The sequence below is a fragment of the Haliotis rubra genome, unplaced genomic scaffold (genome assembly GCF_003918875.1).
Source record: "Haliotis rubra isolate DU_JTF1 unplaced genomic scaffold, ASM391887v1 Scf300, whole genome shotgun sequence".
Taxonomy (NCBI): Eukaryota; Metazoa; Mollusca; class Gastropoda; order Lepetellida; family Haliotidae; genus Haliotis; species Haliotis rubra.
The window spans coordinates 84,082-105,692 of record NW_025766970.1 but is presented as its reverse complement, the minus strand read 5'-3'; the positions used below and the strand labels follow the sequence as shown (position 1 = coordinate 105,692).

Here is a 21,611-nt window from a genome sequence, read left to right as displayed (position 1 = left end):
TGCGGTTGTATGAAAGCGGTTCTTTGGTGAACCCGTAGGATGTGCCGGTCTGGACGTGCCGTCGTGACAGGAGTTTGTCCTGGTCAGGGACGGTCATGGGCGCTTCCAGTTTGCTGATGACGATTCTGATGTTGATGGTGGATGGGCTCACTCCGAAGTGGTGGGCAACCTCACTTTGTGATGTTCCCACCAACAGCATCCCGATAGCTTGTTCCCTCTGCTGTTCACTGATCCGTGGCATATTGTGACTGCTAGTGAAACGGTCGAACCATAGTGCCTTTTATGCGTCCAAAACCTTGCTTTGCATGTGCATGTCACGATAATCATGCACCCCAACAGGCAAAAGGAATATGCCTTGTGTTGTGTTTTCATGAACTGTACTCATGCCAGAAACACGAAAAGGGTTCGAACCCAGATGTGCGTATGGTTTTATTCGGCAACCTCACATCACTATATTTTCGTGTGGTAAATGAAATTGCTTCACAAAATTTTCTTAGAAATTGCCAAAATGGGTTTTGCGTTTTCAATGTCTGTCAGTATATTTGACATACTCGGAAGGAGGAGTGATAATTAGTTGTAAAAATGGCATCGGACCTAAACAAAACAGTCATACACAGAATTTGTTTCTTACAAAGTACTTAAATCATCGGTCTGAGAAGCGACACGCTGTAGCTTCCTGCTGTGGAGATCAACGTTCTGAGGATTTATGTTGTGGCTTTGTACGGGAGATTAACGTTTGAAAGAAAGAACTTTGGAATTGACACTCCACTATTTTGACTTAACTAAGATGAACTGAATAGTAGTGAACAGTATTGAAAACCATCCCTGATGATCTACATTCAAGGAACAACATCATTGAGCCGTGAGCAGGTATCAGTCCTAGGACCGCCTCAGTCTTCTGGTGCTTGCTTGTTTGCTGTTTAACGTCGCACTCAGCAATATTCCAGCTGTATGTCGGCGGTGGTGTAATGGATAGAGGGTTCACCTGTAGAGAGGATGATCTGTTGGTTGATACCTCCTTGTGAACATACTGGTCACATACGTGTGACACCTCCTTGAGAACATACTGGTCACATAGGTGTCACACCTCTTTATGAACATACTCGTAACATATGTGTGACACCTCCTTGTGAACATACTGGTCACATACGTGTGACACCTCCTTATGAACATACTCGTAACATAGGTGTGACACCTCCTTGTGAACATACTGGTCACATACGTGTGACACCTCTTTATGAACATACTCGTAACATAGGTGTGACACCTCCTTGTGAACATACTCGTAACATAGGTATGACACCTCTTTATGAACATACTGGTCACATACGTGTGACACCTCTTTATGAACATACTCGTAACATAGGTGTCACACCCGTTTATGAACATACTCGTAACATATGTGTGACACCTCCTTGTGAACATACTGGTCACATACGTGTGACACCTCCTTATGAACATACTCGTAACATAGGTGTGACACCTCCTTGTGAACATACTGGTCACATACGTGTGACACCTCTTTATGAACATACTCGTAACATAGGTGTGACACCTCCTTGTGAACATACTCGTAGCATAGGTGTGACACCTCCTTATGAACATACTGGTAACATACGTGTGACACCTCCTTATGAATATACTCGTAACATAGGTGTCACACCTCTTTATGAACATACTCGTAACATATGTGTGACACCTCCTTGTGAACATACTGGTCACATACGTGTGACACCTCCTTATGAACATACTCGTAACATAGGTGTCACACCTCTTTATGAACATACTCGTAACATATGTGTGACACCTCCTTGTGAACATACTGGTCACATAGGTGTGACACCTCCTTATGAACATACTCGTAACATAGGTGTGACACCTCCTTATGAACATACTGGTCACATACGTGTGACACCTCCTTGTGACCATACTCGTAACATAGGTGTGACACCTCCTTGTGAACATACTCGTAACATACGTGTGACACCTGCTTATGAACATACTGGTCACATAGGTGTGACACCTCCTTATGAACATGCTGGTCACATACGTGTGACACCTCCTTGTGACCATACTCGTTACATACGTGTGACACCTCCTTGTGAACATACTCGTAACATAGGTGTGACACCTCCTTATAAAATACTGGTCACATACGTGTGACACCTCCTTATGAACATACTGGTAACATACGTGTGACACCTCCTTATGAACATACTCGTAACATAGGTGTGACACCTCCTTATGAACATACTCGTAACATAGGTGTGACACCTCCTTAAGAACATACTCGTAACATAGGTGTGACACCTCCTTAAGAACATACTGGTCACATACGTGTGACACCTCCTTATGGATATAAGGTGTGAGAAGTGTAAGAAATGTAATGAGATTAATATGCATCACGTGTAGACAAACGCGACATTACCTTTGTGAGTGTTGTTTATTCCTACACGTCATATATCATACTATGATCTAGTTCACAGCCTATTAACGAACAATCATTTGTCAGCGTTACAAACACTTGTCAGTGGGGTACATTGAGCATTTCACACTACGTGTCGTAATGGTTTAGAATTAGAATCCAGATCATACTGTGGGATCTTGCAAGGCTGCGTTTCGCCACTGACATTTTGTTGTGGAGTTCGGTAGCAGCATCGGACCGATCACGCTGTGACTTTACCCAGTGACCGACCGATGACATGTGAATTGTTGTGAATGATCCCTCTGCATGTGATCATATGATGTGTCATTTAATCGTCCTTATTACTTTTATGAACTGTAACGGAATACGGTTTTGTTGTGTACACAGGAGCCATATTCTTCCCCTTTCACATGTTATTCTGCTGTATTTAACTAGATATCAACTATGTCCTCGTGTTTACTTATTCCGAGCTGTGGGCAGCTCTTGTTCACAGGCGGAGAATGTTATGAGGAAAAAATGCATCCCCTAAACGAGAAAAGTATAACAAACCCATTTTTCAAAATTGCGGTTATTTCGTGACAGAATGGATGCTATCACCGCTTGGTAATACATATCATAATAACTGGGAGTGACGGAATCTAACAGACTCTTAAAGTAATAGTTAACGGTGGATCACCGATGGGTAGTTTACAGTAATTCTGCGATCAGTTAAGACACGAGACCATGAAATGATTTAACTTTGAAGGGATCAGAAATGTTACATCGGGACATGTGGCCTGGGCGGAACACCTTAAAAAGACACCATCAGCACTAGCAAAGTCAGCAGAACGTTTACATCGCGGGCGTTGCAGTTCCACATTTGGTAAAGAGTCTGCCCTGTCCTGACCAGTCGGAGTCAGCTTGTAATGAAGACAGGGACTGAGTACACTATGTGAGCATGGAACCTGGTAATTGTTTGATGGGCATTCTACAAGTTGGTGACTGGTGTGGATTTCATCATTTTTGTGTGAATGTGCGTCAGTACACGATTGCTATGTTGTTAGATAGGCGTCCCTGTCATCCTACCCCTCACTACTTGACTTTGTATCCCTAAACACACAAAGCGAGCGTAGAGCCTGAGCTTACATCTCCCCTGACAATATGGAACGGCCATATCAGTAGGTAACTGTAGTGGGGTCTACTGACCCCCGTACGCAGTTACAACATAACTGACACTAACATCTCGTTGTTGCGTGTGCTTTCTCCAGATGGTTGAAACTCTTTCCCCTGAAGTTAATGCAAATCTTGAAAATGAAGATTTTGGACAATGAGGTATTTTGACGATACAGCTGGCCCCGGACTTCTCACTCGAATTTGCATTTTAAACTTATTAAAGGACTTTGCGAAATATTTAACATATTTAACACTTCTGCTTAACATTCCAGCTGTAGAACGCTTTCATAATGTTTTAGAACAAACCATTCCTGCATTTCGTTGATCAGACAGACTGGCCAGAGTTTATAATCCATACTATCTGTGTCTTACCAATAGATACTGCTATCACTCCAGGAAACGCATTGTCTGTCACCTATCAACGTCTTGACAATCTGTACCAAGCCTTAGTTGTTTCAAACAAAATATTCCGCAAGCTCAAGACGTCTACAAGGATTAAGTACTGATAGTTCTGCATAAGATTTTGTGGTTGACCTCGGACAGATTGTCTTGCTGGTCTTGGTCTTGGTCCAAAACTTCACAGAAATTACAAAACTCCATACTTTATCACTTGGCAGGTTTCAAACCATACTTACTTATTGCGACATTGTGAAACTAAGAAAGTTCAGAAATTACCAGTCCACTCCAACCGACAATGATCTGTCAGTTCCACCAACCCTACAGATGATCGATTGATAGATTACAGTTCAACTGCAGTGTCCGAGTCCGGACTCCCCACACCATAGAGCCATGGCTTAATGACGGCACAAGAGTCAGCTCTATAGACAAGGTGCAGAACAAGTGGACCAATACCAATGAATTGGTGCTGCCAACAGTTCAATTCAAGCCATTCTTGTTACAATTCAGAACTATCGCGAAGAAGTTTGAAACTGGTATGCAAGACCAATTACACAGTAGAATTGCAAAATGATCTGTTACATGAGTGGACAGACATGCTTTCCATTATAAAGTGTCTTATACCCGAAATGATACAACGGTGTAGGAGATGCTGGTTCAATTTGTTTGGATCAGCAGGTAAAACCGTGTTTGACTTCGTACAGAAATCGATTTGCAGAAAATACACGCAATAACGCAACAAAATGAAAACAACCTAACAACGAGCTGCAAACAAGTAGGAATATATGACCTGATTTCTCCGCGTTTGTCCCTGTTTCTAATTCCAGTCGTTTTACTACCAACTCTAACCAACGTGACTGAACATCTCGCATCAAACTTGATGCTGGTTTTCATCCAGCCCAAACGGATCTTGCATTCAATTACAATTCCAACTACTTTTGTATACCCTTCCCTACAAGGTAGCTACATAGGTCAATCATATTTTGCTATATACGCTGTATCCAGATCACTCTAAATATTCCATAACTTATATATTCTGCAAATATTTTGAGGAGGTATTCACGCAAACAATTATTACAGACAACAAGCATTGTCACTAAGGTGACATAATCCCCCGCCGCAAATTATGAAATCAAACTTAAAAAGTAATGAAAGTGAAGGTCGTAATTTAAGATGAAGTTAAATGTCAACAAAAACATGACCAGTCAACCTCTCTTGATATCTTGTTCTGTAGTTGTTCAAACGCACAAATATTTTTAAGACTGACTTTGACCTTGACATGAATGTCTTAGTGTATGAAATTTGCAAAAATAGTAATAATTGCTTATTGTAAAACATTCAAGGGAAATCTTGAAAGTCCATGGAGAAAATCCAGTGAACTGTTCTTGAGATATCTCGCTGACAATCTTAACATGCAGTTTAATATGCTGAAATCTTCAAAGTGTCCCTGTGACCTTGAAAATTAAGTGAAGGTCACCAAAATCGACTGGGCCCTGCGCCTTTCCTAGGTCAAGCTTGGTGTTGAATATGAAGAAATCCAGTGAACGGTTCTTGAGATATCTCGCTGACAAGCTTAACATGCAGTTTAATATGCTGAAATCTTCAAAGTGTCCCTGTGACCTTGAAAATTAAGTGAAGGTCTCCAAAATCGACTGGACCTTGCACCTTCCCTAGATGAAGCTTGGTGTCAAACATGAAGAAAGTCCAGTGAATGGTTCTTGAGATATCTCGCTGACAATCTTTACACGCAGCTTAACATGCTGAAATCTTCATAGTGTCGCCGTGACCTTGAAAATTCAGTGAAAGTCACCAAAATCGACTGGGCCCTGCGCCTTTCCTAGGTCAAGCTTGGTGTTGAATATGAAGAAATCCAGTGAACGGTTCTTGAGATAGCTCGCTGACATGGGTAAAACGTTAAAGTCCCCTTGTGACCTTGAAATGAAGGTCAAGATCACCAAACCTGACTGGGACCTTTCTTATACTGTGATGAACCTTGGTACCAAATATGAAAAGAATCTAGTCAACAGTTCTTAAGATATTCCAATTCGTAAGTACGGACGGACGAAGGCTGATTCTATATCCCCCGCTTCGCGCTAAACGCGGGAAGGGGGATAACAATCTAGTGTTCTTTAACTTTTAATCTGCCATAAAAATGAAGAAAATTCCATTTGAATTAATGGAATAATCGGAATTCAAACAATAAATGGTGCAATGCAAAAAAATACTGTTTGCACTATTTTAGATTTCTGTGTAGTTCGAAAAAGGTTTGTTTGCAAGTACAGAATCTCAGACCTAAGTAGCTCATGGCCTATATGTTGGTCCCAAGTAGTGTCAGGATCCTTGTCATTAACTTTATTCTAGGAATAACAGACTGATCTCCACATCAAGACACAGGCAAATTGCCATGAAGGCAGAGGTCTAAGACCTGGGTTAGATTGGGACAAAGCTTACTCTTGATGGAGATTCTCCGAGTTTAGTAAATAGGTGCTTGTAAGTGAAAGTGAAGTGGAGATGCACCAGGAACATATATAACTTTGCTATTACAATATCAGCCATACCATTGACAACTGCTACAACTAATCCACATCCTTGGAGGGAATGCTTCTAGAAGGGTCATCTGTTTGTACTCAAGAGATACTCAGAAAGTATTTGTCAGTGTTGTGAACGTACCAGATTCTGATGTTTTAGCCTGTGTCCTGTTTAGTTGATATATTTTGTTAGTTTGTTTGGTGTTTAATGACCCACAGAAAAATATTCCATTCATGTGACAGTAGTCTTAATATAATTGAATCTTGACAAACTAGTGATTGAATATAATGAGGTATGTCACATTAATTAACTTTTAGTTATTATGGGTCACAAAAGTTTAAAGTGCCTAGTGTGATTTGAACTCACACCTAGAACTTAGGTCGTGTATTTTCACCTGTTAAGAGTGGGCTTGGGAGTTACCTCCTCTTTGTTGTTGTTTTGCTTCCCGTGGATGCTGTGAGAAGTTTCTAAATGGTCGTAGTGTGATCTAAATGGTCGTAGTGTGATCTAACTGGTCGTAGTGTGATCTAAATGGGGTAAATGGTCGTAGTGTGATCTAAATGGTCGTAGTGCGATCTAAATGGTCGTAGTGTGATCTAAATGTTCGAGCGTGGTGTGGCTTCTGCTAGAATTCTCCTGAACTGTATAATAGGTATATAACGGATTGCTGTCGAGATGTGGGACTACTGATTTGGATTTATGCTAACATTAACGTTTCGCCACTCAAGAGACCTAGCACTCCTCTATATTGAACTTTCACAGCTGTCAACAATCTTCCGTCAGTAAATCTGTTTTTACTGGAAATATCAGTACTTTGGTGAGTTAATATTTTAGATTTGTGACCCGATATTTTAGATTTGTGATCCAATTGTATTGTATTAGAAATCTATACTGTCATTCATTGTAACCTTGTTTATTCAATATATAACTGAACATTATTGACTTGTTTGTGTTTTACTTTGCTGGTTTAAAGGGGACTCACAAGACTATTGTCACGATAATTTCTAAACCGTAACAATGACAAGCTGTCAACAAGACACTGAGTCTGATCACCTGCATGATGTTTGTAGACATGATCAATATTGACCACTGAGTTAAACTTGCTTCTGTAATGTTCCTATACCTGCATGTTATGTCTTTCAGTCAATACACACTGGTGATCAGTTAAAAAAGAAATAAAATCATTATAATTCAAGAATATTTAATTTAACAATAAGCTGTTTTATACAGTGTTATATCACAAAACAAACATCAGAAATAATGTACATTCGTATGTTTCAAGGTGTAAATGGTTTTCTACAGTATGTACAGTGGTAAGTTTAGATAAATAAAGAAGATAAAATGAATATCACAGCATTATTCTTGTAGCGTGATCTCCTGATGGGTGAAGCTCCTCTCCTCCAGGATGAAGACATCACACTTTGCCTGGGACAAAACACCACATGCATTCTAATCAGTAAATATTTGAAATTGAAAAAATCAATCAAGAAAATAAGTTCTACTGATCTAATTATAACTTCACCTTCACCAAAATACCCAAACATTATTTCCTCCTGAAGCAAAGGTATTTAAAATTGAATCACCTCCTATATTGCATATGTGAAAGTATGGCCAATTCAATATGAAATAAGACCTCAAAGTATGCAAAATAATATTATTAATACTTTCTGCTAGATTGATACAATGGTGTGTGTATTTGTTTGTATGCATATGTAGATAAGTATAAATATATAAATATATCTCAGTAACTTAAGATATGTGTGTATGGTATATTGTAAAGATTCTAACCCAGTCCAATTTGTCCTTGTTATAGGCTACATTATACCATGGTTGATATTTTCCAGATAATCCCAGTATCACTATCAGCTACAGCTAACTATACATTGTTTTAATATTTGTTTCAAATTATCTGAACATTTAAAGAGTTCAAATGGGCTACATAGCCATTTAGCACTGTTTTTAAGACTTTATATATATATTTTTAGAAGGTTTAAAGATGAGACCTCACCTGTGATCTCCTGGTCTCTTCGAGGTCTGATGATGCCAGTGGTGGATGGAGGTTTGGTGGATACAAGACGAGCCTGTGGAGACTTTCCTCGTACTGGACTCTCCTGGACCCTTCTCTCAAACTCATGTGCGGTCAGGACTGGTGGCACAGGTTAAGGACAAACGTTGCCAAGAAATAACATGTCAATTCCTCAAAGAGACTAATCAACTTCTACCCTGACTACCCTGTCTTTCTCTATCACTGTAACAAGGGCCCAGTTCAACAAAGTGATCTCAGCACTAATGTCATCATAACTCCCACTCATTAACATAGGCTTACGGTCATTGTATCACTGAGATAACATTGAGGAACAAGGCCCAGTCATTCTGAAATAGTGATATTATTGGTTGCAAAATGTACAGATGCATTTATACAGTATTCAAAGTATGGGGATAATAGTTTTCGGCAGAAAATATGCAAAAGAGCAAAAGAGTGAAAAGATAAAAAGAATGCCTCCCACTGCTGTGAATATTCTGATTCTACATTTTTTTACGCTGCACAGTTAACAATATTCCAGCAAAGTGAAAACAGCTGGCAAATAATCGAGTCAGAAACAACTTGTTTCACATAGCTTACCGGTAATAATGTTCCTTACACACATTATAAGTACTTTGATTACTATCATTTTGTCCTTTGCACTGAGTACAGAAGTTGCAACTTTAAAGAACATGAGTGAGTGAGTGAGATTAGTTTTACACCGCAAACAGCAATACTCCAACTATATGACGGCGGTCTGTAAATAATCGAATCTGGACCAGACAATCCAGTAATCACCAGCATGAGCACTGATCTACGTAATTGGGATACAACGTCAACCAAGTCAGCAAGCCTGACCAGCCGATCCCGTTAGTCGCATCTTACAACAAGCATGGTTTACTGAAGATCAATTCTAACCCAGATCTTCACAGGTTTTAAAGAACCTTAACCAAATATCATGAGTGTGACCTGTTTGATTGATAGACATGTCAGGAAGTGGACACTGAAGCTGAAAGCAGGGAACGACATTGATACTGCTGTAAAACACAACCACGGACATCCTCATCACATTGATCAAATTTATATTCAAGTTAACCGACTTTTGTGACGTTCTCTGCACACATTAGATGATAACAGCCATGAGAACACAACAACTAACAAATGAAATGGCTTGTGAAAATACTGACATTTGGGATACAAAGGAAAGGATATTTGCTCTGATAGGCAAGCGTAGGACATCCGTCTCGGTGACAAAAATGAGGTCATGAGATACAATGCCAACACCAGATTCTCCCTCCACACCAACAGCAATGGCGTACAGCTCCAGTGTCAGCTCAGCCTTCATGCCTGCTGCTACCTGTCACACATAAACATCAGCACATCAGGATCCCAAAAGGTCATCCACAGTATTGTGTGTGTTTCCTCAGCCTCTGCAGGTTGGAGGGCCTTAACACAATCATTAGGCCAGGCCAATTTTATTTCTTGTTTTACGGATCCGCCTGTCGTATGTTTTCAAGAATAAGAAAAAAATAAAAATTAATTTCCCTGCTCTAAAAATAAATGCTAATGGTTTTTTTTGGCCAAAAATGTAAAATTACAAGAAAAATATTTTAGATTGTTTTTTGCCCCTATACACTTCATAAATTGCCAAAAGTAAAAATACTTTTAGTATTTAGAAGGAATATTTTACTTTGATTGGTGATTCTATTTTAATTTTTGTTTTCCCTCTTGCCTTTAGGTTTTCTGAGGACAAAAATCTGTAAAACAAGAAATAAAATTGGTCTGGCCTTATGCAGAAAATTAAGGCCACAGTTTTTAAAACACTCAACTTAAGTTGGAGTCATCATTGATTTTCAATACTCGTATATTTCCTGCACAAATACTCAGATTAAAAGCACTAAATTCTACATATGTGAACCAGAAATGATGTCAGTCTTTGAAATGAAGAAACATACATGTTAAAAGAAAATGTTTAGGAAGCATTTAGAAACCAAACAAAAACATGCGTCAAAACAAGGTCAAACTTCAGCAAGAGTCATCAATAGATGACAAATCCCTCCCCCCAGACCCCCCCACAAATTTGAAAGAACAAATCATCTGACAGTTACTTAAAGTCCAACTTGATATTTTTAGACTAAGTCCAAATCGTTTCCATGGAAACCGAGAAATATACAAATGCCAAAAATCTGCAAATAGCAAAAGCCACCACTTAAGCATCTTTTTGATATATCTGCCAATTTTCGTTAAAGATATTGAACGTTTTTTGAGTTGTGGTCCGGAAACGAAGCCCACCCCAAATTGTCCAATTTTTTTCCAAACTGTGGTCACCTGTAAAGTGTGGCCTTCAGCCAGTGTCCAGCCAATATATTATATTAATACACAATCGTCTCACAAATAAGTGAACTAGCATGGAACTACTAACCGGTCCAGGTTTGTAGATGACTCGCAGGTCCTGTGGCTGGTGGTGGTTGCTGCACTTTGAAGCGGCAGCTGTCCACGCCGGTGTTCTTCAGGTAGACAGTGAAGGAGTAGGTGTAGCCCTCCTTTAGCACACCAAAGTCAACGTCCTCAGGCAACAGGTTCAGACCTCTCATCTGCTGAAGCCGGGTTTGACCTTGGTATGTTGCCCCAGCCACAACTGTGTTGTTTACACGTCGACGCACAATATCCTCTACTTCTTGGAACTGACAGGAATAAATATAACATAGACAATCTCATAAGACAGATGAATCATCATTTCTCTTTATCCATAATCATGCTTATCATTATTACTATAAATAATGTCCATATCATCAGTTTGATTCAAACACGTTACTCTTCCTGTTGTTTGTATACTTACCCTACCATTTGGCAGTGCCCCAGGTCTCCCTCCCTGAATGGAAGATGGGAGAGGCACAGTGTACTTTCTGGGTTCACCAATGACATTGACCTTCAGACTGCGTGTCAACACAAAGTCACTGTCTTGGGAAAACTCTGCCGACACACCTGACAACACAGATACATACACTTACATATACTTACATATATGTACATACACTTACATGTACTTACAGACACCTTAATCTGTAGACTGTAACAGAAGCACGACTAAAATCCAACTCTGAACATTGAAGCTGATCCACCCATGCCCAATGTAGGCAACTAAGAGTCCCTGATGTTCCTTCAGTTGAACTTTACCCTAGTCTGTTCCCAAAATCCACTATAAGCATCACTTTCTCAGAAATTTCATGCAATACAGACATTTAATAGGTGAGATTCTGGTTTCTGGCTAGGGGTAATAGTTCTGGTTCCTGCTGTAGCAACTTGCCTTCCTCTTCCCGAGGCTGCTCCTTGATAGCTGGGCAGTCACTGCCATGGTACTGGCTGGGAGGCTCAGAGGGGGAATCAGTCATACCAACGCCACCGGCAAGCTTTGGTGTGGGGTTCACTGCAAGAATACACAAATGTTTCACTGTCCTGTATATATTCCAAATATACAACACACACATGTATCATTACAACTCACAAAAAAAAAAAGCCTATGTCTTACGATTGGAGATTTTTGCACAAATTTAGTTTCAAAGAATGTTGATCAATCCATCATATTTTCTGAAATGTTACATCATAACACACCTGGTCGTTCATTCATAGACTTCTCGGCCTGGGCAGGGGTGGGGTTCTTTGGCCTGAGGGGGGCAGGGGAACCCTGACCAGCTGCATGAGCGGGGGTGGGGTTTCCAGGACGAAGAGCTGATGGGGTGATGGTGGTGTCATTCATTAACCCTGAAGAACGTGGGAATTTGAATTAGGAATTAGGTTTTGTATTAATTTAAACAGTCAGTAGATTATTGCTAACAACACTCACTTCACTTTAGAATCATAACAGCACTATAACTAAATCTCTTGCGTGATTAATTGACACACATACTTGTTTTCTATCGATAAGAAAATTGCCAGGATTATGGATAAAAAATTACAAAACATATATTTGTATACAGATAGTATTGTCAATATTGCTGCAGTAAAATCGTTATATCAGTGCTTATATTTCTAAAGTCTATGCTGCTACAGAAGCAAGTTGTTAAATGCTGTGCAACCACAAAGCACCTGTGTAAGAAGATGGGGTTTCCATGGTGATCTTGGTTTGAGTTTGTGTGTAGGGTGAGGCGGATACTGATGACCTGTCACTCTGCTGCGATGTGCGGATTGTAGCTGAAATGTACATCATAATACATCTAAAGCAAGCCATGCAAAGCATCATGAAAACAGCTGCTCACTAGTCATGTACATTCATGTACATAAAGCTTAGCAAAACATAAAGCATTAGATGCTGACAGCTGCATGGTACCTAGAGTCATGCATGGTACCTAGAGTGAAGATGCTATCATCAGTTCAATAGTATTCTCTATGCAAGAGATAGACATGCTCTAATTTGGACACATCGAGATTGATGAGACACATAAGGTAAGGCAGCTTCCTCCACATCAGCAATGTACACTAACACTGTCCTCTGCTAGTGTCTACTGGGGTCCCCACAGTATACTTACACTGCCCTCTGCTAGTGTCTACTGGGGTCCCCACAGTACACTAACACTGTCCTCTGCTAGTGTCTACTGGGGTCCCCACAGTATACTTACACTGCCCTCTGCTAGTGTCTACTGGGGTCCCCACAGTACACTTACACTGTTCTCTGCTAGTGTCTACTGGGGTCCCCACAGTACACTTACACTGCCCTCTGCTAGTGTCTACTGGGGTCCCCACAGTATACTTACACTGTTCTCTGCTAGTGTCTACTGGGGTCCCCACAGTACACTTACACTGTCCTCTGCTAGTGTCTACTGGGGTCCCCACAGTACACTTACACTGTTCTCTGCTAGTGTCTACAGGGGTCCCCACAGTACACTTACACTGCCCTCTGCTAGTGTCTACTGGGGTCCCCACAGTATACTTACACTGCCCTCTGCTAGTGTCTACTGGGGTCCCCACAGTATACTTACACTGTTCTCTGCTAGTGTCTACTGGGGTCCCCACAGTACACTTACACTGCCCTCTGCTAGTGTCTACTGGGGTCCCCACAGTACACTTACACTGTTCTCTGCTAGTGTCTACTGGGGTCCCCACAGTACACTTACACTGTTCTCTGCTTGTGTCTACTGGGGTCCTCACAGTATACTTACACTGTCCTCTGCTAGTGTCTGCTGGGGTCCCCACAGTATAATTACACTGTCCTCTGCTAGTGTCTACTGGGATCCCCACAGTATACTTACACTGTCCTCTGCGGGTGTCTACGGGAGTCTCCTGTGGGTAGCCCAAACTACTGGTGTCCCCCCTTACTGCCTCAGTGCCATCTCGACGGGGGTCCTCGGACAATTCTTTCATCATCTGGTCCATGTCTTTGGCCTTCATAATACACACAGAATACACTATAGTGACAACAACACAAATACCACCGGTGGATCCAGAGGGGGGTCTAAGGGGGTTCGAACACAACCACCCCACCCCACCACCCCTTGAAAATGACTTAAGACCACATTGAAGAACAGGCTCAATTCTTAAAAAACATTATACTGCTGAAATATGTGAATATAAAGAGTTTCTCTTCTTCCAGCACCAGTAGTAGACAATAGTGTTGGGAGTTGGTTAAAATCTCATAATTGATGATTAGTTCAATCACCAGCAATCAATCATCGAAAATACCGGTAATTGAAATTTGTTAATGCACAAAAACATAAGGAAAACAAGTGTTTGCCACTGATATGGCAATGTCCCCCGCTGCTTCAGAATGGAATATCTATATTTACTACTTTTTATTTTGGGGTCACATACAAGATGCCTGAAATGTCTGGTGTCTGCATAATCACCCAATGTAGGCTGTCAACCTACTTGAAAACATTGGGTGCAATGTTTTGAGATATTGCCTTTAAAAAGAGGTAAAAGTATCGTGGTGACCTTGAAGATAATGTCAAGGTCACCCAAGTAAACTGGTGTCTGTGTAATACCCCAATTTATTACCCACGTGGTACTACGTAAAGGGGTTTCATAACAAAGTGTTCTGACACATATGTGTCATAACACCTTCGATTGATTTGATTGGCTAATACGTGAACTTTGACATTACCGGTACTACTTTCATCACTCATTCCATTCATGATTTTCATTCAGAAGTTTTCACACATTCTGAAAGCATGTAAAACGAGAACACTTCTATGAAATTAAATAAAATTTATTTTTTAGTGTAGTTACAAGCACAGGTGTTCAGTCCTTTAATAACTAAAATTTCTGTTCATAAAAACGAAAATAAAACAATCTAAATAAGTAAACAAATACGTCTGCTAGGACTATCGGGAGTGTAAACAAATATGGCGTAAGCCCGTAAAGTTAATGACTTGGTCAAAATTGTGGACAACTGGTTGGAAGAGTTGTGAATATTATCAGGCCATTGAATACATTCAACGTGTATGTTGTCAGGACAGCACAGGGAGAAAAGCAAGTACCTAGATACAGACTGAAAGTGTTGCCCGAGACTGTTTCGTTGGTCCCTCCCCCAAATTTGCCGATTGGCGATTATTGTGATCTGTCACAAGAACTGATTAATGAACTCTTTAGAGAAGATGAGAATGATGTAGATCTTGGCCTAGATGCTAATTTCGACACAAATGATGAAGTATGGAATAAAGAAATTGATGACTTTCTGACCAAAAATGAAAATGAAAACACGGCAAAGAAAACAAAATATGACTTGAAAACGGTCTCATTTTATTTCCAAAATGTTCTGCAGGAACACAGATCTCTTGAAAAAATCCCCCCACTCGAACTGAATCAATTACTTTGCAAATTTTTCATGGATGCCAAAAAGCAAACGGGGGCGAGTATGAGCCATCGTCCTCCAGCGGATTCGATCAAGTTTGGACCGCCATTTGAAGAGATTGAAATATCAAAAATCAATTCTACTTGACCCAAATTTGCTCGATCTAGGGAGGTGTTTACGTGTAAATTAAAGCACGTGAAGGCGGAAGGAAGGGAACTTACCTAAAGCCGCCGAGGCCGTGTCACAATCCGAAATAAACAAACTTTGGGAAGTGGGTCAACTCGGAGAGGGTCTCCGATGCTATTCTTAACACATTGTGGTGGAATAATACCATGTTTTTGGCTTAAGATCTGTCCGTCCACACAGAAATATGCTCTGGGAGATGTCTCACTTCGAGTTGACAGTGAGGGTCAGGAGTATCTTGAGTACTGCGAAGCGACAAACCAAGACCCGCGACGGTGCTAATCCGAATCCGACACAAGACGGATTCCCGAGTATGGGCTGTACCGAAAGTGACCCTGCCAGATGTCCGTAGCACTGTACAAGAAGTATCGTAGCCTCCGTCCTCAGAATTTCTCTTCAAATGATCATCCATTCTACTTAGCTTCACACACAAAGGGTGTCCCTCGTGATGGCGAATCTTGGTTTAAGCGACAGCCAGTGGGGAAAAATAAACTTGGAAACATCATGAAATCCATGGCACAACACGCACACTTGTCAAGTGACAAACGCTTGACTAATCACAGTCTGCGAGAAAAACCATGTTGCAAACTCTCAGTGAACATAACTTTGCACCTACACACATAATGCAGCTTTCAGGCCATAAAAATGTTGCTTCTGTGAATTCATATGCCAAAGTTTCTAATACACAACATCAAAGATGAGCGGCACCTTGGTATCTCGATCACTGCCACTGTCAGCCGCGTCCACTTGTCCTCTCGCACAAAACGTGTGTTCTACTGCCACTGCCATGCCTCCCGTGGTTTCTCATCTAGAGGTTGATAACACTTCTCACAGTCAGAACACAATCGGCTTGAAATCCTCTTCATTTCGAGGTTGTAGGCAGTGTGTTTTCAGGCCCAATTTACGGTGGAGTATTCAACATAAACATCGAATCTCGACAAGTGGGAATTCCAGGCGAGGCACGAGCCAATGTCCTCCGCCAAAGCGTCGCCAGTATTATCTACAGTGACTTCGTCCTCCGATGAAGAATAGCGTGTAAGCAATGACAACGACACTAACCACAACTATTTGAGACATACAGTTCCCTGTTATTTACATTTGGCTTCTTCAGTTGTGTGTGTCGCTCCTAATGCGTAACTTTTATCTGCTTGTTTGTGAACAATTTTCAACACGACTATCCCGACAGTGATGGCCGACTGGCGTTCAGGCGATATTTAGGTCAATGTGAGTTAAATTGAAAAGGTTTACAGTTTACAAGTGTTTTGATGAATTACATTATTGTATTTGAAAGCAAAACCTCTAATGAAAAGAATTAAATTTTGATTACGACTTGATTCCGTCATAATTTATTTATTATCTAGACTAGTTAAAGGAACTACATTGCCTCTACGCAGCATACGCTTCCCTGGAGTGAAACGGTCGACATTCCAATCACCAATATGATATATTAATCCGCGCAAGAGTGCGGTTCTATATAGGAAAGCAAGATATTGCTTTATTTTAACAATATTTTCATTTTTAGAACGTGGGTAATAAATAGGATACAAAACTTCGTTCCCCTTTCATATCAAGTTTATGTCCCTCGTGAAATAATTTTGCTTTGTCACTCGCTAAAGCTCGTGACAAACCAAAATTATTTCACTCGGGACATAAACTTGATATGAAAGGGGAAGCTCGTTTGATATCCTATAAGTAAACTGTCACCAAATTTGAAGACATTGGGTACAACATTTCATGAGATATCGCGTTAACAAGAGTTTGAAAAGTGGTCAAAGTGTCGTGGTGACCTTGAAAATATTGGTCAAGGTCACCCAAATCGACTGGTGTCTGCATGATCTCCCAATGTAGGCTGTCACCAAATTTGAAGACATTGGGTAGAACATTTCATGAGATATCGCGTTGGTTCATTACAACTGATCAATCATTGAAAATAATTGGTTAGCATCATTTATGAAATGTGTTAATGCACACAGAAATAAGGAAAAAAACATGTAGTTCTTTGGGGTGTTTTGGCTAAATTTCACATCTTTAAAGGATGACTAGTATGTTAGGGAACATACATTTCTTGGTGTCTTTAAGATAAATTTAATTATGACTTGGAACGAGCTTGTAATGCTTATGAAATGTAACAGACAAAACCAACCCTGTGAAAAATATTGTTGATGAAAACAAGTATTCCAGAATTGTTTGTGTTGGATTATGAAAAAGCATGATCGATTGCTTGGTCGTTTAGTCACTGCATCCAATCTTCGATTATTTCAATTAATCGGACCACCACTAGTAGACAATAGTTGGTAACGCAATTAACTATTAAGTCAGCACCATTTTTTTCAGACCTGAATCTGACTGGACTGAACAAGAATATGAATACTTACCTATGTCCAAAACAATATCCCTGAAATCACACAGTATAAACTGCTTCAGTGACCTACCTGTGTTAACAAGAAGGCTTTGCCAAGCTCACTCTCAAAGTAAAGTGGGATGACATTATTTCGGAGAGCATTGCGTCCCTCAATCTCCTCTGCAACCTCTCTCTGATCCCTCTCCCAGTCTGCTCTGGTTCGCCTAGACTGGGGCGTTGGGGGAGGGCTGGGCACTACGGGAGATGTGGCCTTTTCATATAGGTCTTTGATGGTGGCTGAAAGAATACAAATATTAGAAGTTTATACACCTGAAATATAACGCAAATCTTGACATGAACTATGTCGTGTCAGTTGCAAGCATTATTCTGACCTGGGTCAATTGTGCGTGGCTCACGCTGGACAGTGGCCTGGAGGTCAGCAGCCAATATCTTCTCTTCCTCTGACCGTGGATCTCTGACCATCATCTCCTCTGCAGCCTCTTGTCTGGCCATGACATACTCAGCATAGTCCTGTAGACCCCCTCGCAGCCTGGGACAAGGATAATACAATAAGTAATAACATTTGTGATCTGAGGGAGTACTGAGTGTGGTATTCCTTGATCTCATAATCATATTTTGAAATCAAGAACTATCACTGCAATGCATAGATACATGAATAAAACATCACAGTGTAGACAATGAGTGATAGCTGACTTATGCTGCTCCAGAAACACCAAAGTGACCTGTCTAGAAGCATGTCTCCACCAGGCAAACCGGTAATAATTGTGTACAAAGTAAAGAGTCGAAACAAGGATAGCAATAGAAGTTTCAGTTCTAAATATCTTATTAATTTCATTAGGCTAAAAACATGTAAAATATGTTCCCTATCAATACTCACTGGTTCCTGAGAGTCTCAGTGACAGGCTTGTACTGTACAATTTGTCTCAGCTCAAGCACCGATGGACATTTGAGTATTGGGATCCTTGTTGGACTACGCACAGCTGCTCCAATGGCCAGACCCTGGCCAACATTTGTCCCAAACGCTGGTCCATCCTTCTTTTCTTCCTGAGGTGGAAGAGTTGTCAGATCTCGAGATCGTATTCCATTGGGGATTATAGAATCCATGTCATACTTCTTCAGCCAGCGGTCAGATGGCCCCCCCGATGTAAGGCTTAAGGATGGTGATACCTGTCACCCCAGGGTGGTCAGGCAGGGGATCCGTCACAACAGCTGTTGCAGTGCTCTCCTCAGCGGAGGTTAGATACTCTGCCACATCCTGGTACCGCATCAGCTCTGTACCGCTGCCATCTGCATGAATAATGAAGAATCGGGGGTGCGTGCTGACCATACTGGGTGACACCCTTATCTTGTTTGTGATCATCAACACTCTCATTGGATGTCTCATCTCCATTGGCCATTATCACAGAATAGTCCCCTGTGTATTTCACATTGAACACATTGCCATCTCCATCGACAGTTTCACAGACGACATCAGCATTGTGTCGCAACACATACTGAATTCCTCGCTCAGGAAGAATCTGCTCCATACTTTTGTTTGGCTTTGGAAAGTAGGACATGGTGCCCTCTGTGTCAACCTCAATACGACCCCCCTCACAGTGGTGTACAGCATAGAAACCATCAGGGAAGACGTTGATGTTAGTTCCACTGCCAAACACAGTCAGGCTCTCGCTGGTCTTACAGTTGAACTGGACAGTAGCATAGGCTGGACACTCAATCTTCACAAACTTGATGGTCTGATTCTGCATCTGAGGAGCTTCACCTGTGAGGAAAAACATTAACGATAAACATGACACAAAATGGTTGGTTAAAATTATATTGACATTGGGAAAGGGAAAACCCATGGGTTTTCTAATTTACATTCTAAACCAAACCAAAGGGGCATTGTTTCTTCTGAAAAACGAACATTTATCAATAATCTGAAATTTCAACTCAATTTCAAGAAGATTTACAAAATGGACCAATATATAACTTGCTGGTGGATATGAACTTAAAGCATTGAGATTTATCAGCCCAGTGGTTTACTCACTAGGGATCTGACTGCGGTCATTATACAACCAATTAAATAAGAAGAAATGGTTATTCATTCACACAGAATCATACAACACATCCTTATATATTCTGTATGTCTTGTGACAAGCTAACATCTCTGCGTCGTCTTTACACATGCTGCAACTTTTTTTTTTCATTGATTTCTGTAAAATTCCATTTAACACTTCTGGAATACTGTCCTACAGATCAGCATCCTAGGGCATGGTTGTGTCCAGTGAGACTGACCTGTCTCACTCTGGTCATCTCCACTGACCGGGATGTTACTCTCACGATAGTACGTTGTGATCCGTGTTCCATCACTGTGCTCGACAATCACAGTGCCATCTGGATAGCTGACTGTGATCACATGATCATCTCTTGTTGCCATGGACTACAAACAGAACAGCACAATTAATGAAAACTATCAACAAATCTCTGTTACACACATTCCCAGGATACAGGTCCAGGGTACTGGGGATGAATGGCCCCTGTTCACCATGTGCATCATGAGTGAATGAGTAAGTTCAGTTTTACGCCACACTCAGTAATATTCCAACTATATGGCGGGAGTAAATAATCAAGTCTGGACCAGACAATCCAGTGATCAACAGCATCAGCATCGATCTATGCAGCTGGGATATGATGACATGTGTCAACCAAGTCAGCGAGCCTGACCACCCGATCCTGTTAGTCTAAGTGTGACCAGGGTGCATCACAACAGAGTGCCGTACTACTTTTGCTTCTTCAGCAGCCATAAACATCCAAGACTCATGCCACAGTTTCCCATAACAGACAAGGCTCTGTCCACATGTCCAAAGAGATCAACATATTCATCACATATGAAAAGACAAAGATGTCTTCTCTGAGATGACTTTTAAGAAGCAAAAGACAACATTCATTCACACAGTGTTCATGGTGGTTCAGGGGAATATGGCTATCACCTTGCTGGCCTTGTGAAAGGTGAAACATGAATGATATTAAAAAACTGAACCAACTCAATGGTTACTGTAAGTGTCCCAACCTGTCTAGTTTCTGGGTCTGATGCCACACAAATCATGACAGGCTTCAGTTCCTCCGCTGTGCCGTCTGAGTGTATGGCCATCCTGTCACCATTCGGGTATGTCATCACCCAGGTCCCCTTCTTGGAATTGGACTCTTCAGGTGCCACATGCTCGCCGAGTTTGTCTGGGGAATGGCTCTTCCCTCTGGCACTACGTACAGCTGGAAAGGAGATGAAAGTGAGTTACTTGAAGAATCTGACAAAGCAGATAGCTAAAGATGAAACCTATAAAAAGCAAAACCACCTGGAAATTAATAAAATCATGACTTACAATAATTGTGGGCCTCTGTAAAAGTGCTATATCGAAACAAAACCACATACAGAACCTTCCTACGATTAGTACACTCACATTTCTTGGTGGGAGTCTCCATGCCACTCTTGCCGCTCTCACCCCGATGTGGGGAGCTACTTCTGCTGGTAACCAAGGGAGTCGACCCTGTGTGCTTGTGTACAGTGCCATCAGAGTGGAGAACCTAAACACCACGTACCAACGTTACAACACAATCTACAGATCATCATCTCTCAACTGGTAAATCACAGATATAATCACACTGTTACAACTTCTTGAACCTCATTCATCAGCACGTTTGACTTGACTTTTCTATTAAGAAAACCTAACGAACACTAAAAAGCCATGGACCAATATAGAGGCTTTGCTTTCCAGGT

At 41.0% G+C, this 21,611-nt stretch overlaps 1 protein-coding gene across 1 annotated transcript in view; it reads right to left on the bottom strand.

Annotated features, from left to right (window-relative positions):
• Window positions 1-7,686: 7,686 nt before the first annotated feature.
• Window positions 7,687-21,611, bottom strand: part of LOC124282661 (sperm-associated antigen 17-like) — a 46,650-nt gene continuing 32,725 nt past the window's right edge. The window contains 18 exon segments of the mRNA XM_046718686.1: window positions 7,687-7,927; window positions 8,511-8,651; window positions 9,738-9,882; window positions 10,948-10,974; window positions 10,976-11,209; window positions 11,365-11,510; window positions 11,833-11,952; window positions 12,138-12,287; window positions 12,612-12,716; window positions 13,772-13,904; window positions 17,928-18,133; window positions 18,229-18,386; window positions 18,735-18,997; window positions 18,999-19,169; window positions 19,171-19,616; window positions 20,132-20,276; window positions 20,907-21,106; window positions 21,295-21,418. Of these exon segments, the coding sequence (XP_046574642.1) occupies window positions 7,917-7,927; window positions 8,511-8,651; window positions 9,738-9,882; window positions 10,948-10,974; window positions 10,976-11,209; window positions 11,365-11,510; window positions 11,833-11,952; window positions 12,138-12,287; window positions 12,612-12,716; window positions 13,772-13,904; window positions 17,928-18,133; window positions 18,229-18,386; window positions 18,735-18,997; window positions 18,999-19,169; window positions 19,171-19,616; window positions 20,132-20,276; window positions 20,907-21,106; window positions 21,295-21,418 (2,925 nt within the window). The 3' untranslated portion in view covers window positions 7,687-7,916.